The 18,533-nt window shown below is 40.9% G+C and overlaps 1 protein-coding gene across 20 annotated transcripts in view; it reads right to left on the reverse strand.

Moving 5' to 3' along the window:
- Nucleotides 1–18,533, reverse strand: part of ATP2B2 (ATPase plasma membrane Ca2+ transporting 2) — a 393,957-nt gene that overhangs the window by 83,613 nt on the left and 291,811 nt on the right. For all 20 annotated transcript variants that reach the window (XM_086846968.1, XM_086846971.1, XM_086846959.1 and 17 more), the window contains 3 exons: nt 4,610–4,867; nt 3,466–3,591; nt 2,632–2,757 (listed from right to left, as the gene is read on the reverse strand). In XM_086846968.1, the coding sequence (XP_086703094.1) occupies nt 2,632–2,757; nt 3,466–3,591; nt 4,610–4,867 (510 nt within the window). The remainder of the gene's footprint in view (nt 1–2,631; nt 2,758–3,465; nt 3,592–4,609; nt 4,868–18,533) is intronic.

Here is an 18,533-nt window from a genome sequence, read left to right on the forward strand (position 1 = left end):
AAATGTAGTCTTGAGGAGAATAATGGGTTATTTTAAATCCAGAGAATGGACATGACACATTTCCTGGTTTGTGGTGACACGAAAGAAAAACCAGAAAAGAAAACCCTCTTCTTCCTTTCAGCAATTATCCACATATTAGAGAAAATTGGACAAGAAATCTTTCCTAACAGGAAGGTGAAAAGCTTGAAGGAGGTTTTATCATTTGACTCTGTTTTTTATAGTAAAGTGCAATATAATTAGTCTCTGCAAATAACAGATAAAATGTATTTTGTTTTGTTTCTGGGGTTAATTGCTCACAATAGAACCAAGTCCTCCCCTGAATTCTGACTGAGACTCTCCAACTGCTCCAGTCCTTGCCCCACAGGGATTATTTCATGCTGTACTGGGCTGCTACTGCAGAAGAATGGGCTGATTTTATTTACAAATGGCAAATTGGGAGAAGAAAATAAACAGCTCCCAGGATTTAAAAACACACCCTGTGCAACTGCATTCAGGAAAATTTCAATTGCAAATTTGATTGCTGTGGTGGCAATGATTTAAACTGTTTTGGTGACTCGTGCTTGTTCTTTATTCCGTTTGAGTCCCCACCCCAACCAGCACAGCGTGAGCTGCTAACAGCAAATCAAGTATTCCACATTAAATACCTTGCAATTTACTTCTGGAGAACAGCTGATTGTTCCAGCTGAACCTGAGGATTTGCAACACCAACAATGCCTGCACACCAAAAGATTTGGCACCAGCGATCTTGTTGATTTGAAATCATTCTTTAATTTCGACTTGACTGATTCAAAGATGATTATTTCCATCAGCATTTCCCCCTGATTTGCACCATTGGATGGGGTACAAGTCTTACTCTACCTGGAAGCTGCTGTTCCTCCTCCTGTTTCACACCTGCACGAGGATTTTTTAAAGTGTTAATGAACAATAAAAGCACACACCCACGGGGACTGAAAGGGGCAGGATCTCTGAGAGCTGCAGGTTTATATACCAGAGGTTTCAATTTGAGTTGGTGCCACCAGCTCTGCCCAGGCACGGGCACAAAGCCGCCAGCAGCACCAGAAAATGTGGAGGAATTCTCTATATTATGGATTTTTTAATATGATAGCTGTTTCTACAGAGCCATATTCAGTTAAATTCTGTGTCTGCATCCAAATTCTAGCACAGAAACTGTCTCTGGGTAAGTTACAGCCACAATGTGAGGAAAGCTCCCTGATTTCTCTTTTCCTTCCTTTCCAGGCTCTTCCCAGTGAAAGCTGGGAGAAGCACCTGAGCACAGCCTAGGGAGGCCAGCCCAGTTAAACCCAGCACAGGGTTTAACAGCTCTCCCATCACACAGGGGTGAAGCTGCTCCTCCTCTCCTCCACATCTCACACGGGCTCTGAACCACAGCAAGAGAAAACCCCAAGCTGCTGCTCAAAACTAGTCTGGTGTAAAAGAGGTTTTTTTGCTTTGTGAAGTTTCAGTCTTTCTCCTTTTAATTCTCCTGGAGCTCCCCAGTGCCAGGCAGCTATTGTGCATTTCTCTGCAGAAATGAAATGATAAACATTTCATTAAGCAAAAAGGGATTTCCTCAAAGCAGCAGGGAGTCAAAGGCAGCTGCTGGTTGAATATTCTCAGAAATGGAAACTGTAGGTCCTGAAAACCATTTGAATTTGGCCTTCCTATCCAGAGCTTCATGTAAAAGGATGGAAACAAAAAAAAAAAATGGTGGAATCATATTGCCTGACAGATAGCAAATAAAATGTTCAGTAAAGCTTTAACTGGTTTTTTTTTTTATTATTAATAGTGAAAACCACTAGAAAGAGCACAAATGTCTGAAAAACCTGTATTAATTGGCCCTTAATTATGCCTGAAAGACAAATATTCTTAGGACAGACTTGGAATGAAATTGTGGAAGCAGAACAATTTACAAGACTGTGTGAAGAAAAACTGGAAAGGACAGACATTAAATCATGTTTCTGCTTAGTGTGCAGCTCATAAATTAGCAAATGCTTATGACATCACACTGTAATAAGGTGAAAAGTCTAAAGAGGCTTCTTGATTTCATTAACTGATACAGGACATGAAAGTAAAACTGTCTGCTAACATTTACTGCTACATTCTTGGCTTTTACTATTCTTAGCTCAACCTTTACACCTGAAAAAAATTAAAATGCCTCTCAAGTCAGTCACTGACATTAAACAACCAGGCTAGCAAAGAGCCACAGCTTATCTTTATTTTAGTCCACAAGCTCCAGGACAGATGTTATTTCCATGGCCAAGGGGTGTTTTTCCTGGGGTGGGAAAAGTTAAATTGATAGAAAAGCACAAAATCTTAGCAAACTGTAGGTGAAGCATGGATTCATGTAGAGAAGCCACAGCAACTGGAGCATGCCCAGGTATTCCCCTGCATTTTGGTATGGACTGGGAGCCTGCAATTTCACACTGGAAAAACATCTTGTTATCCAATGGATTTATTGGTTAACAGCTTCTGCTGTTTTTCTGTGTGACATGTGATGATAAAAATGTGCCATAAAAAAATAAAAAGGCATTTTGAAAAAAATCGTGTTTATTTGTCAAGAGCGGAGGAGAGCTCCGGCTGCACAAAGCCCAGAGAGCTTTCTCTGGAGCATCCTGGTGCTGGGAGATTTACCTTTCTTGTCTTTCTTCTCCTCCTCTTCTCCCCCAGCTCCCAGCAGAGTGAAGATGATGCCAGTCTGGGAATTCACCCCCACAGCAGTCACCAGCATCCGCCCAGAGCCCTCCATGACGTGGGTGCCTGAAAAGAGGCAGGAAAGGTCACACAGAGATAAAATAAATGTACAAAAAATGATAAAAAGCTTTCCTGACAGTACTGAGAGAGATTTGTTACACTTTGCAAACCTATATTGAAGGGGGATGTTACCACATAACCAAAACAAACCCTGTTGTGCATTATTGTCAACCAAGAATTAATGCTTAAGCACAAACCTCAGGCTGCACATCCATCACCATCAGATTCTCTTTTCAAAAGAAATATTGTCACTAACCAAGTTTATCTTTTGCGAGTAAAAGGTAAAACAACACAAATACACAAATTGGGTCAACCACCGCCCCCCCCCCCAAAAAAAACCCAAAATAAATTCCATTCAAACCTGAAGATCAGAAAAATCTTAAAAAAACAGCAAAGACTTGGTTGGTTCAGTCAGAAAGGAAAAGTTCTGAAACCTTCCTCAGAAATTTATCAGAGCCTCCTCTAAGATGTGTCACTAATTCCAAATACATTTTAATTAAGAGCTTGCTATTTGTATCCCTGTGTTTTGTTCTGAGGGAATCTTCTGAATTGGATGACAAAGGTGGATAAAAATATCCTCCAAAAAATGCCATTGGCTCCTAGGCTCCCAGAGCAGCTTTCCCAGGAAAACAGGCACCCACCACAGCTCCAGCTTGGCTCTGCACCCCTGGAGAGGGCAGAGCAGGAGCTCAGAGGGGATGGGGCAGATTTTACCTGACAGCAGCATCGGGTCTTTGTCCACGGATTTGCGGACCTGGTCGGACTCTCCAGTCAAAGAGCTCTCATCGATTTTGAGATCATTTCCTTGAATAAAGATCCCATCAGCAGGTAGGAGGTCACCTGTGGTCAGAAGGTGGCAATGGAAAACCGCCATGAGATCGCTGTTACAGTGACATGGTGGGATTTGCTATAAAATCACAGTTACTTGCATTAAAAGGTGAAATGAAAGCAGAAGGGAAGGAATTACTCATGAACCTGTCCCCAAAAACCACAGTATTGCAATCCTGCAAGGAAAGGCCTTTTACTGCAACCATTTTCTGCTTAATGCTATCCCAAAATCCAAATGTATCGCATTTAGCACACAATGGACATCCCCACCAGGGGGGTTTGGCAGGGAAGTGCTCTTCACATCACCTGAAGGTTTCTCCATCAGACTTCAGAGGAATTAACAGCAGCTAATTAACAGCTGAGCTGCCCTCAGGAAGCCCTTAGGTAAGCCCAGGAGAAATGTGATGGCTGCTGGAAGAGGGATATTGCTGGAGTTAACAACTCTCTCCAGAGGTCCTGCAGGACCTTTCACTCCCCTGGAGCACAGGGCTTTCCCTACAACATGGAATTATCAGGCACCTGATCTGGGGGATCAGTCTGGATCTGGAGCATCTCGTGAGGTGATCACAGAGGCCCAATTCCCTTCTACACAACATTCAAAAATACTTCTTCTTATCCCTAACTGGACAGAAATAAAAAGAAATAAATCTGAATAATGCAATCCTCCACCACAGAGGGAGGATACCTTTGTATGAACAGTCCTTGTGCTGGTCAGTGAAAGAAGTTTACACCAGCTAAACTGATTTCCTGGTGCAGTTTCACAGCAGGTTCCTAGGTTCTCTTTTTGCCCTGACAGCTCAGGTGTCACCTCACCGTGGCCAATACTGACTTTTCTGTCCCATAAATGTGCCATAATCCTGCCTTTCCCATCCCTGACAGCTCAGGTGTCACCTCACCGTGGCCAATACTGACTTTTCTGTCCTATAAATGTGCCATAATCCTGCCTTCCCCATCCCTGCCAGAGAAGCGTGTCCATCCTGCTGGGAAGGGCCAGCAGAGCAAACCAAGGGTTGAAAGGTGGTGCACTCACCATATTTCACCTGTGCAATGTCCCCAACCACGATCTCTGCCACGGGGATCTGGATGACCTGTCCCCCTCGCACCACGGTGAACTTCTGCTCCTGCTCGATGCGGCTCTGCAGCCCGCGGAACTGCTTCTCCTTGCTCCAGTCGTTGAAGGCAGTGACCAGGACAACACAGATGACAGACAGGAGGATGGCAGCACCTTCAATCCAGCCAGCTTCGGCCTCCCCCTCATCCTCAGCTCCTCCTGTTGCAGTTCCACACCCTGCAGAGATGTTAAGGAGCAGTTTAGGGAAGGTCGGGTGCATCTCGAGCAGTAAAATTTGCTGTGGCATGACAAGGTGAGGGAATGGAGCTGCTCTTCCAAGCACTGCCTGCTAATGAAACCAGGCAGAGTGGAGGAAAAGGACAAATAAAGTCTGTGGAAAAGAAAAAATTTAAATAAATTGACAGAAATCTTAATCCTTCTCATTTTTCTGCTGAGCAACCCATCCTTGGTGAACCCAGACTAAACAAATGGAAAGAGAAAGCGCCAATTCTGTTATGTGAGAGAGGACTCAGAGCTTCACCTGAGCCACCAAAACCTGCAGGATAAGAACAATACTGAAAGTGACAGGAAGGACAAAAACAGTGAATGACATTAATCAATGTAAATCGATGGCATTAAGTTAACATTAACACCCTGCCAGATTAAATTAAACTATTTTAACACAATTTTTTTTAAACCATTTTCAGCACAATTTCTAAGTGTTCTCAACTAAACACACTTATAGGGAACACTTGTTAAAAAGATACTGGGGTAAACTGAATTTATCAGCATTTTAATTTGATAATGAAATAATTAAGGAACACTGAGTAAAAATTATTCCCTGATATTAATTCACCAGTCTTCCCTATAGAGAAATGCGGTGGGATGCTGCTAGAACTGCAAGTACATTATTCCTGCCACAAGCAAAACGGTATTAAGAGAATCAGTGTTCTGAACTGTTAATTCTGAACTACTTTATATACATCTGCTAATTATTTACTTCAAGGTTGGATGCAATTAAAATTTAAATAGCCTTTCTAGATAATATTCACCAAAGGAAAGCACCAGAGTTCTCCTTTTTACTGAAAGAGCACCTGGGAGAAACACTGGAGAGCCAAGGACACGTTCCAGAGAAATCCCAGCTGATGGGAGAGGGGAGAACTCAGCAGAGCCTCCTCTCCTGAGGCAGCTGGGAAGAATTTTTTCCATTTTCCATGAAGAATGGGACCAGGCTGGAATTTGACATCACTTTTCCAGGCACCAGGAGGGGTTCAGCAACTTCCCTTCCACCTCTGACCAAAGTTTAATTTGGTTTATTCATCACCTCTCACTAGAGAGGATTAAGGACCAACCTGATTTCTATATTCAAATTACAAACAGGAGCATCCTGGTTCATTAACCATCTGAGTAATTACTCCTGCGTGTGAACAACACCACAACTACCAAAAGTCAGAGGAAGAAAGATGAGCCTGAACAGGCGCTCAGAGAGGAGGAAAATGAAAAGAAGCAGAGTTTTTAGCCAGGTTCTCTGCAGTTTTCACTGAGATTCCCTGCAGCTGCTCATCTCCAGCCACAAATGGAGCTCAAAATCCACCCCTGGACCTTCCTCCTGTGACAGAATGGGGATTTGGGGAAGGACTAAAGAATTTTGTTCTGTTTAACTTTGATCCTCTTAGTTGGGCGGTGTTGGACTTTTAGATTCCTTTGCCAAACCAACAGAGTCACTTTTGTATTGACTGTTTTAAATGGTTTCCTAGTGCAAGTAATTCTGTTTCAGCAGATAGAACACCAGAATTCACTCTCCCTTTTGCATAAGATATGACTTAGAATTAAATATGACGAATATTTTTGGTTTTTTTAACAGCAAACCTCCTCTTCTATTCCTCACAAAAGAAACATGGCCTGGTCTAGCCACAGTCAAATAGTGATTTTATTTTCTTTTCTCATGGTTGAAATTTAGTCCAGCTTGTACAAGATTACAAAGAGCTGGTGCAGGGTAATATTTCCAATACCCTTCAATAAAAATAAAAATAGAAATAAAAATAGAAATAAAAATAAAAAAATAAAAAAATAGAAATAGAAATAGAAATAGCAATAGAAATAGAAATAGCAATAGAAATAGAAATAGAAATAGAAATAGAAATAGAAATAGAAATAAAAATAGAAATAAAAATAGAAATAGAAATAAAAATAAAAATATAGAAATAGAAATAAAAAATAAAAAAATAGAAATAAAAATAAAAATAAAAATATAGAAATAGAAATAGAAATAGAAATAGAAATAAAAATAAAAATAAAAATAAAAATAAAAATAAAAATAAAAATAAAAATAAAAATAAAAATAAAAATAAATAAAAATAAAAATAAATAAAAATAAAAATAAATGAAGCAAAACCAGGTGAAAAAGAAATATATTCCTTGACCTGAGCAGTGAGGTTAATTTTGTGTTTGTGTTGTCAGAACTGATCTCCACACTCACATAAATGGTACCACAGAGCATGCAAATAATAGAAGATATTATCATTAACATAAAAGGAATTACCTGTAGATACCTCATAGATTAAGAACAATCAAATAAAAGAATTCATTTTTCAACTGAAAAATTTGTTTTATTCCAGCTGAAAAAATTGTTTGTAAGAATGAAAGAAAATCTGAAGGAAACAGATTGAACTTATATCAAGCTCTTGGAAAGTGTCCCTAAATCTGACAGGCTTCCACACTGAATAAAAAATCATGCTTATGATTTAAAATCCTGAGACAATCCTCCACAACCCAATGAAAACAACAAGATTTCAAATGCATCTTTTTTTTTTTTCCCTGTTCATTTCATCTGACAATGATAAATTCAGGTAGAGCAGAGGTGTTTGAAGGAATTTTAAGAGCAGAGAAATTAATTGCTAGACTTCATCAAGACCTGAAGTCTTTTAGAGGGATGGAGGAAATTCAGAGTTTAATTTGGAGTTTTGAGTCATTAATGGCTGAGATTCAATGTGGCCTCTCTAAAACCCCAGAGATCCCCTGGCCCAGGTTATGGGACACTTTGAGAAATCAATCAGACCATCAGAATTTCCCAAAATTTTGCCTTTGCTTTTTACACATCACAGAAAGGAAATGGGATAAAAGCACTACATAAATCCATGTGAAATGTTCTTTGATGTAGGAATAAACTCCAGCAGAAAACTCTCTGCCTCTTACAAGAGCAAGATTTTCAAGCAGATTTTTTTAAAATATGAAAAGCAGGATTTTAAAATGCAACCTCTGCCCTTTACAAGTTTCCATCTGTCAGGAACCATTTTCTGAATTACATGGGTTTTGGTTCCAAACTGTTTCAGAGGTGTTACTTTTAACAGGAAAAAAAAATATAAAGGAAACCTGCATCTCCATTGGTTTGAGTCTCTCTAATGTTTTCCTATATACTTCAGGAAAAACAATTGGGTTTTTAATTTTTTTTTTTCTGCTGTTATGGCTTTTCTAGAAATTATAGGAAGATTTATATGGATTTACAGGAAGAAACTTTATGTATTTATAGGGGGAAAAGACACAAACTTCTTAACTCTATATTTGGATAATCTGTCATTATTGCAGTGCTGAGTGACACAGTATTGACCTTTGTGAAAAAAATGAGAAATATTAATAAAATACATGAAATACATCATATTAATACCCCTAAGTAGCAAAATTGAGTTTAAAGCATCTAATATTTAGTGAAAATGTTCACAAAAGCTTGAAAAGTTCATGGTGAGGTATAAAATTGCTGTTCTGCTTTCACAGGGAGCACGTGGCTCTCGATGCTGCCCAAAAATCTGAGTTTTTATTGAAATGCACTGAGTGAAAAGCATCACAAAAGAGTTGTTAATATGCAGATGTGATTTGTGGCAGGGTTTTATTCAAAGACAGTGAATTGTGATGTTCTCATCTTAAATTACATTTAACAGAGGCCCTATCTGTCAGAAAATCCAAATCCAGAGAGGTAAACAAGTGTAAAATATGGAGCTCTTTTCTGCCACACCTCTGAACTTGTGTCGTGGCCAAAGCCTCACCCTCACAGGACAGAAAATGTTGCAGGGTTTGAAACTGAGATGCTGAAGATCTGCAAGGCAAGGATGTAAAGGGCTGGGACTCCTTTGGCACAGAAGAAGGAGATGGAGCCCAAAAATGGATCAGTTTATCCCAAAAGGAACACCCAGGTGAGCTGGAACTCCCCAGGAGAGGGAGAACCTGGCAGCACAGCCTCACAGAACGCTCAGAAACACAAAAGGGGACCAAGGTGACTCTTGTGCCCATAAAATACCTGAAGAGACTTTACCAGAACCCTGTGGAAGGAGAACAGAGCTTTAAAAGCTTAGAACTGGGCCAGAAATAGATCAGCAAAGCTGTTGGGAAGTTTTCTACAGAGGGGAGGTGAAAGGAAGGAAAAATCCAAAGGAAAGGAGGGTTCAGGAAGGGAAGAATAGGAAAGTTCTGCCACCATCACAGGCAGTGAGCCCAGCTGAAGTGGCAGCAGCTGGATTTCCATCTCAGCAGGGGCTGGGGGGGCTCCAAACCTGCCCAGGAGCCTGCAGAGCTGAGCAAAGCCCCAGGCACTCACCTGGGCTGGGCTTCGTTTCAAGAAAATTCAAAACTGGCCTGAGAAACCTGCTCTGCACAAACAGAATTTAATTATATGGAAGGGTTTGGAAGGAAAAAAGAAAGGAAGAAAGGCATAGGTTATTAAAGGGAAAGTTAGGAAAAACTTGAAGGTGCTTGTGGTGAAAAGGGGAAGGGGAAGAAGGAGACACAAGAAGAGGCTGAAGCACTCCAGGAGCAGCGAGCAAGAGGCATCATGAGGTAATAATCAGGTGGCTGTTATTAATCATTTCAACTCAGTGAAAGCTAGAAAGCAAGAAAGGGAAATAATAGGGAAAGTCCACAAAAAGCCAGACAGCATCACCTGACAGCTTGCCAGGCTCTCATCCTGCTGGATCTGGGGTGCTTTTACACCATTTCAATACACATTTCTCCTAATAGCAACCAAATCTGGGCAGATACAGAAGGAAGAGCACAGAGAAGGGATCTGTGCAGCTATAAAGAATATCTGCTTAAAATTTCCAGCCGTTATCAGGAGATTCTTAAAGCTGCTTTGAATAAAATAATGATTATAATTACAAACTATGCGGTCCTGAGCCTCAGCACGGTAATTTTTAAATCAGAAAAAGTACATTTTTAAAAATCTGGGAACATCTGTATTCCTAAATCCCGACCTACAGCACATACCTCTCAGCTACTCATTTCAACCTACACGCTGCTATTTTTAAGCTGAGAATACCTTGTGGCATTTAAATTCCCCAGGAAAATCTCCTCACACCCCCAGAGGTAATTTTTTTAGTCAGTCAAACTGGTTTTGTCATCAGAAAGACAACAGTTCCCCTGATAAAAAAAAACTTTTTATTGAATTGCTTTCTCTAAAGACATTTTTTTTCCCTCGCTGCAGCTTCAGCACTGATGTTATTAAAGCAAATTGAGCAGCTCCAAGTTACAGCTTTTTCATCAGCAGAGCTGGGCTCTGGCTCCCAACACCACCACTGATGATTCTTACTTCACAAATGCGTTTAGCTGTGCAAGAAAAGGAACAATGACCCAAAAATTAGGCGATAAAAACGATCAATTCCCCTTCTTAACAAGGCTTTTAGAGCTGTAACAGACACTGCAGCATTTATTTCTGCAGATTCCTCTTTGCCTGGTGGGTTTTGCTACACGATTAGTCCCAGGAGTGATTGCCACCAGCGCTCCTGCCCCAAATCCTCCTCTGGGTGAGGATGCATCAGCAGATGTGGAATCACTTCCCACGAGGGCTGGGCACTGCCACAGCCCAGGAAAAGGGGCAGAAATTACTGGTAATTCAATGATTTCTGCCTTCCTCTCACTCTGTCCAAGAGTTCAGTCAACATTTCCAAGTTACCTGCAGGAATCAGTGTTCTCCAAACCCACAGTGTGACAGAATCACCCTACAAAACACCCAGGTTCAGGGGGGTTCTGCACTCACTAAAAGTGACTTTTGGACAGCTATTTGAACCCAATATTAGAATTCCTGGCTTTGTGATCCATCAGGTTGTTATGTAAGGGCTCCAGGGGGGCGGGGAGGGGGAAGCAAAGGGCTGCTGTCCCTGTGGGTTCCTTACGTAACTGTCAGCTCCAGAGCTTCCTATTAAATATTTACACATTTCTGGCATCTATATGCAAGGAAACAAATCTGGGGGCCCTGCAAGCACAGAGACAGATATATCCACACTTTCCTCAGCCTGATCACAAACATTCATGAGCACAGGAATGTGAATTGAGATATTCCCTCCACTTCAGGAGATGGGAGGTGTCAAGGAAGATTCTTCTGCCTGGCATCTCCAAGGAAATGCATTTGGAAAGGTCAGGCAAAGGGATGGGTCCTCTCTCCACCAAAAGACTAAGCAAATGCTTCTACAATGTTTATATTCAATTTTGTTTCCTTTTGCTGCCACAGAAAAAAAAAACAGAAAAAGGAAAAAAAAATGGGAATTTTCATCACGAGTCCAGTCCTTAGGGACTGCAAGAGAAAAACCTTGACATTGGGTTGTTGTAGCTTCACTCGTATTGCTCCGAGCTAGAGATGTCTGGTAAATATAACCTCATATTCCAAAGGTAAAACATGGGTTCCAAACGCAGGAATCAGACCTTGGAAAGTTGTTCTGTGTTTATTAACAAGGATTCAAGTGCAGTTATTCAACCACTTGACTTGCAAGGTCACGTCCTAGCCGAGCCCTACTTGCAGAATTAATATTTCTGGAGGATCTCTTCCTGGAAAATATGTGAGAAGATTTTTTTATGCCGTCCCAAAGTTCTAAATCTCATTTCCTACCGTCCCCAGCCGAGAGCTGAGTCGTGCCTGGCACCCTGGCAATGTGTGATGAGCAATATCCAAAAGTTTGGTCAGAGATCTGCACATCTCTCCAGAAGGGAAGGCAGCTGGGGGATGTCAGATCCTGCAGCCCAGCACAGATTTGTAGCAAGCAGATATAGGTCACTTTGCATGAGGAAATAATTCCTCAATCTGCAGGTCCCACACGACAAAAAGTGCACATTTTGCACTTTGCAAGTTCTCAGTGTGCTGTTACTGACACAAGCTTGAGTCTCAAACTTCTGCCATGCAGTCAGGAACTGGCTCCCAAAGCTGCCCTTGTGTGGGAACCCCACGGAATGGAGAGTTTGATGGGGAAAAAACAGGTTGCAATAAATAAAAACCAATATAAAATACATGAAAATAAAAAACTCCACCTTGCAATAAAAAAATATCGATTGACTCGAAAAACTCCAAGCAGTGCTGGATGAGCAGGATCTCGTTTGTCCTCTCATTCCAAAGGTGATGGGATCAAAATAGGGGAAAGTCATGAAAACAGACAGACTGACTGGAGATATCCAGCCAGGAAAGCAGGAAATTAAGAATCAAGGATTTTATAATGGGAAGCTTCAGAAAAGACAATTTCTACTAATAAATTTTCACACAATCTAGAAGCAGGTCTTTGTAAGGATTTTAAAATATGGCAAAAATCAAGATGGGCATATTCTAAATTAACCAGTGGAATATATCTTCATCAAAACACCTAGAAAAGAGCAATTTCATTCACTTAAATTCCTGCAGCCCAGTAGGAATTTGCAGAACAAGTGTTTTGTTTACCCCCATAATAATAAACAACTCTAAACATCTTCACAGGCGTTACTAAACAAAGAAAAAATAATATTATCAAAAGACAAAATAATTAAATTAAATAATCACTCCTCTTTAAAATTCTGTAAGTAATAATTATTTGAGGGGTTAAATGAGAGGCTGTGAGCCAAAATTACAGGACAATGTATTCCATAGTGCAAGGAAGGCTGGGATAATTGTTACAGTGACCCTCTCTCAAAAAGAAAGAACTCTTAGTATGACCTACAACTATTCCATAAAGAAATATATTCAATATTATTTAACTCTCTCTGTAGAAACAGTGGGAAAAAAATTTAAATAAATCAAACATGAAAAGTACATTTGTCAATAACAAGTGATTCTGACATTGCTTTTCATTTCAGTACAAATATCAATGCCCACGAGGAAAGTTCTGGTGAAAGTTGAAGTTTTGTTTGTATTCGTGCAGGATATAGGAAAAAATAGAGCTACAAAAGTCTCCAAATTTAAGTCACTATTCCAAGAATGCAGAACAGGTGCACATGGTCTTAATCTTAAAGAGTTTTTCTCAGTTTAGACCCTTTTTCTCGGGGTTTTCCATGGAATAAAGCAGCTCCAGTGCACAATAAAAATGCATTGAGAAATCTGAATTAGCAGCCAGCTGTGATACCCCCAGAAACTCTGCCTGGAGTAGAGTCAGCCTTGACTCTACCAGAAAAGTGTTTTTGGTTCAGACTTCATCAAAAGCCAATTTCCAGCACTGAAGAACACACAGCACAAATAAGGGATCCCCCTCAGATCAGCTTGTCCAAATGTCATAGCTATGAAAAAAAAATCAGTGTAAAACACAAACTCAGTTTGAAAGATGTATGGACTAAATTGAGTTAGCAGTGTAGGGAACTGTGATCCCAGAGCTCTGGATGGAACACTAATAAATGTCATTGGTTAATTCAGAGTAAAAGAAGGAGAAAATAAATCCTTTTTTTTTCATGATCACATGATGCAAGACCACATTTAGAATAGGCTATTGTGCCAATGCAAACAAATCATTAGGAATAAAACCAATTAGAAATTAGAATTTCTGTTAGCTTGATATTAGCAGGGAAGTGGCTGTCCATATGTTGACATTTACTCACTTGGAAAAGTTTAATTAAGTTTGATTTAGAATTCTAACCTTGCTATTAGGGAAAAAAAAAAATGGCAGAGGGAACACTGCAGCTCCTGGGATAAAGTTGTCTTTTAAAACACAAATGGATGAAGGCAAAAATATATATCATGTGGGGGAAATCTGCTAAGTTTGGAGCTGCAGCTAAGCAGCCATGTCAGGGATAAAGCTGCAGTTGGGTTCTAAAAACAGGAAGAACGCTCCCATTTCTCATTGGGAGAAATTCCTGATGACCTCTGATGCCTTAGGATTTCAGCTTTTGTATTTTCCATCCATTTGCAGTGCTGCAGTTCTTTAGTGCCTGACTCCAAACTCCATGTGCAGGCTCAGCTGCTGCTTCCCCATCCTGCTCAGACACAGCAATTCCTCCCCAGGCCTGCAATCAAGGACACCTCACTGCCCCAGGCCTGAGAGATGGAAACAAAAGGGACTTGGGGGCAGCAAAGCTGCCCTAAATGACTTCATTCCCTGCAGCTGCAATTGGGAGATGAACCCCCAATGTGCAAATGGAGCCAGCTTAGAAAAGTGTCAGACCTGGGACCCACTGGCCATTTTTGGGTGCAGCCCAAAATGTACCTGGAGACCCTTCAGTAAATAGAAACTGCTTTTTATTCCCTTAATTCTGCCTGGCCTCTGTTTTTAGGTAGCCCCAAAAAGGAACCACTTCCAGCATTTCTGAAGTGCATCTGGAAGGAGAGGAGGCTCGGATCACTGAGAGCCCCAGGAAACACAGAAACCTGGGAAAATACAGAAATGTTCCCCAAAAAGCAGCTCTCATCGGGGCACTCGGCTTTAAATAGAGCCCTGAAAAACGTTTCACATCGACAGAGAACAGCAAATAGCTCATAAATGCATAATCAGAGGAGAGCTGTCTGTCTTGTGCTTATCCACAGAGCCTCTTCCCTTTCTGTCTGAAGCACAGGGATGAAAAGAGCAAATCACTGAGGAAGGGGTTTGGGGTGGCATCTGCCTCAGTAATGGATGCTTGTGCTGTTCCATCCCTCTTTGACTGTGTTCTGGTAGAAATTAAATGTGCTCCCTTCCAAAAATACTCCCTTTTCTTTCTTGTTTGTTTGGGTTTTTTGGTGCTTTAAAACAAGATGTACTAACGGAGAGGATTTAACAGGAATACCACCGAAAATTTGTGAAAATGTAATTGATAAAAGGTTGACTTTGCCTGGAAATTTTGACAGGTTTTTCACTGGAGCTTCTAAAACCCCAGGTGGAGCAGGGGATGGATGGAGTGGTGATGCCTGACCACACTCACACAAACATTTCTTTTCAAACTTCCTAGCTGATTGTAGTTGTTCTGATGATGCTCTGTGCCAGCAGAAGCCTTTTCCAAGCTCTGACACACTTCTCACACCCATTTAGAGAGAAATTGCCAACTTTTTCCACCCTGCAGGCCCTGCAGAGAGAGGTTGCTGAGGAAAGGTGACTGATTTAACAGGTCCCCAAACAGCCATTCAGAGTTTTCAGAGTTTAAGAGCTGAAAAGGAACTGATAAAGAAAATTTCCAATTGAGGAGCTTCAACTAAAAAAAAAAAACAACACAAAACCCTGCAAGCCCAGAAAATTCAGTGAGTGTCCTTGGAGGCAGTCCTGGAGCACCTGGGCCTCTCCTGGTGCTGTCCCTGCCTCACTCAGGATCAGGAGAAAACCTGGCCAAAGGACATCAGGAAGATTTGTAGAGTTCAGCCACAAAACCCCTTCATGAACTGCAGCATTTTCTGCTTTCATTCCATTTCTCATCTCCATTCCTTCGTGCTGGGAAGCTTTAAGGCACGAGGAATCAGTAAAAGATTAAAATTCTGTCATCATGTCTCACATCAAAAAGTTCTCCCAGTATCAGTGTGGCCAATATCAGTGCAGATCTCTGCACTGCCAAGGAATCGTGGCCTGGACTGTGTTTTGAATTGAAATAAAAATTGAATAAATTGAATAATTGAAATTACTTGTTTAAATGCTGCTTTTCTAAAAGGAGAGATCTATGTTTGTGTGTATATATATATACATGAAAATATGCATACATGCAAAGTGTCTTCCTGTTCCAAAAGGTATTTCTGGTTTGTTTCTATGCTTAAACATTTCATTTTTTTTCCAGGTAATAATTTTACATTCTAATTCAAGCCCACCAACAGTGAGGAGCTGTAAGCACAGGCAAACTTTGGGATGTAACAGTTTCTCTCAACTCCAACCATAAAGTAATCCTAGAACTTGATCCAGAAATACTTCAAATTTAAAAAGTCACATCATAAAGATTCTGGAAATTTGAATACTAATTGGTATCTTAAAGCTGCCGAATTAATAATGATTTTTTTAATCACCATGAGATAAGAAAACATTCAATATTCCTGTACTTTATATTATTATATTTTATTTCATAAGTTATTAACTTTCATCAATTTCAAGTTTTCAGAGCTTTTGGGTTCCCATTGATTTGAGGGAATTTTGATTTTTTTTTTCAAAAACCAGGTAAACATTTTTAAGGTAATATTTTGGCTCCCTCTGTCAGCTTCAGTGCAATATTTGCATTTTCTGTACCCCTGCCATGCTGCTCAAATTTCACATTCCCATTGAAAGGAATTCCCATTTGGGGGTAAGTCTCCACAAACCCCTATTCCCTGGTATTTATAATCAGGCTGTCTTCAAGTAGACAAAATACAGCTGAAAGTAAAACACCGCAAATTGGTCTTTACATCCTCACAAAGCACAAAACAGAGCAGAGTTGTGTTTCAATTCTTACAAGAGACACACCAGGAATTAATGGTGCAGGGACACTTGGATTATCCAGGGAATCCAGGAATTTCCATCACTGGAACCTTTTAAAGATAAATCTGATAAATGTCTGCCAGGGAGGGTTGAAGTATTGAGTGTGGGATGCTAAATCCCCTCCAGCATCCCTCAGATGATGGAACTCATCATCTCCAGTCTCGTTTGCCTTAGGCTGGTGTTGCCAAGCTGGGATTAGCCAGGCCAGGCTGGAGTGCTCTCTGATTTATCCAGCCAGCGTTGCTCCTGGCATCATTCCTAATTTAGGGAATGTTGGGGAGCTCTGGGCCAGCCCAGGCTGGCTGCCCTGCAGGACTGTCCTGCCCTGGGGTGAGCAGCATGCCCAGGTGAGCCCTGGCTGTCAGCACCCCTGAGCAGCCCCTGGGGCTGGCACCTGCCCCCAGAGCCAGCCAGAGCCACGTTTATCCCTCTCCCAGCTGGGAAAGGCTCTGCAGGCTCATCCTGAGCCCTGACCAGCCCCAGCCCCACAGGGCACTCCCATGACCCCACATCACACAGAGCTCTCACCCACTCACCCCACGGAGCCCAGGTTCATCCCTTCTTCTGGAAACAACACAAAAACAGCACAAATGTTTCAGAAATCCAGCAGTTCTCCAAGGAATGATGACCCAAAGGGGGACCATGAGCTGCCCTTGAGCTCAGCCTCGTATGAGCACTGGTGACAGCAGGAGTTGGGACACACAGCACAGCCCCAACCTGTCCTGGACACTTAGACCTTCCATTGAAGCAATATTTAGAGCAGGAATTTAAAAAGAAAGTTCTTACAAGAACTAAATTTCTTTAGCCAAACAGACTGGGGCAATGTCTCTAGAAGCCATATGCTGCTTCACCTCATCCAGGCTTTGGGAGGAAGGAGGTTAAATGGGGGGTTTTGGCAGAACAAGCTGTTTTGAAGAGGGCAAATAACTTCCATTTCTCCTATTTTCCAGGTTGCTTCGCCCCCCTTTGTGCTGACAGACTCTTTAGACCGGTTTAAAAAATCCTTGGGGAGACTCACAGTTTAATTTTGATGATGAAAGAGAAAAGAATTGGAGTGTGTGCAGCAACACTCCTTAAAAGTTGTGTTTTGCTAACTCTGACAGCAATCTATGCTTTTGAGATTAATCTATTTTTTTAATAAAAAAATGCTATTTTCAAATAGTTTAGCTTCTCTTGAGGGTGCTCCTCCCTGGGCAGCACAATGAAACCCTCTGGTGCAGTGACAGCTGGATCAGTGTGATTGATTTAGCAGCAAAGATGATGAAGGATTCCTGTTAGGACACACCAGCTTTTAAGGCTGTGTGGCCCTTATACCCCCCCAATATCCATGATTTTCCATTGATTCCTCATTGCTGAGTGCCTGCAGAACATTATGTAACACTCTCTGTGCACACTTACAGAATGAGACTAACATATCAGAAGATGTTCACCACTTGTTGTTTTCAGCATCTGCAGCAAAGTTCTGCCAATATTTTCATTTCTTGTTGGGGATGGTTTGCTTTGTACTGACACAGGCCATGAAATGGGGTAAAATTTAGGCTTCAAAACACTGCAAAGTGTTAAAATGAACGAATTTTGGCTCACTTTTTTTGAAAAGGCTTCATATTTTTTCCAGTATGTTTTGTTTAATGGAGAGGACTTAAATGAAAGATTTTCAGTGCCCAAAAAAATTTCACTGGGAGACACTTATTAAATTGTACACACACAGATTGTGGAGTCCATTTTTCACCTTGATCTGGGCTTCATAACTGGGATGAACTGCAAAAGACTTACAGTTGTTTATTTCTAGGTGCTGCTATGATGCTAGGAGGGCTGCAAAATAATGTTAACATTGGCTTTACAAACCAGATTTTTGTGCTGCCTACTTTTGTGCATTTTTAATGCAATCTACATTCTCACATGTAAAATGCTCCAAAAAAAAAAAAAAAAAAAAAGAAGAAGATTAAGATGTAAAGCTGCCACAAAAGACTAGAGAATTAACTTTGTTCAGCTGACTCATTTCTGACATTTCTGAGTTTTTCACTCATTAATCAAATTGATTAACTGCATATTAATGAAAGGGTGACAGATTTTTAGAGACAGGGAGATGCATGCAACGTTTTCCTGTGGAAAATGGGATCTTGAATGGGCCCTGCAAGACCCTCAGGATGGAAAAGGATTTACAAAAATGGATGTGCTTGATTATGCATTCAATTGCCCTCCTGAATGAAAATGCTAAAGGAAATGTAGGCTGGGCTGAAAAGGTGAAGACAAGGTAAAAAACTGATAAATGCTGCATTAAAACATTGAGTTTC

This window comes from Cyanistes caeruleus, chromosome 11 (genome assembly GCF_971803275.1).
Source record: "Cyanistes caeruleus chromosome 11, bCyaCae1.hap1.1, whole genome shotgun sequence".
Classification (NCBI taxonomy): Eukaryota; Metazoa; Chordata; class Aves; order Passeriformes; family Paridae; genus Cyanistes; species Cyanistes caeruleus.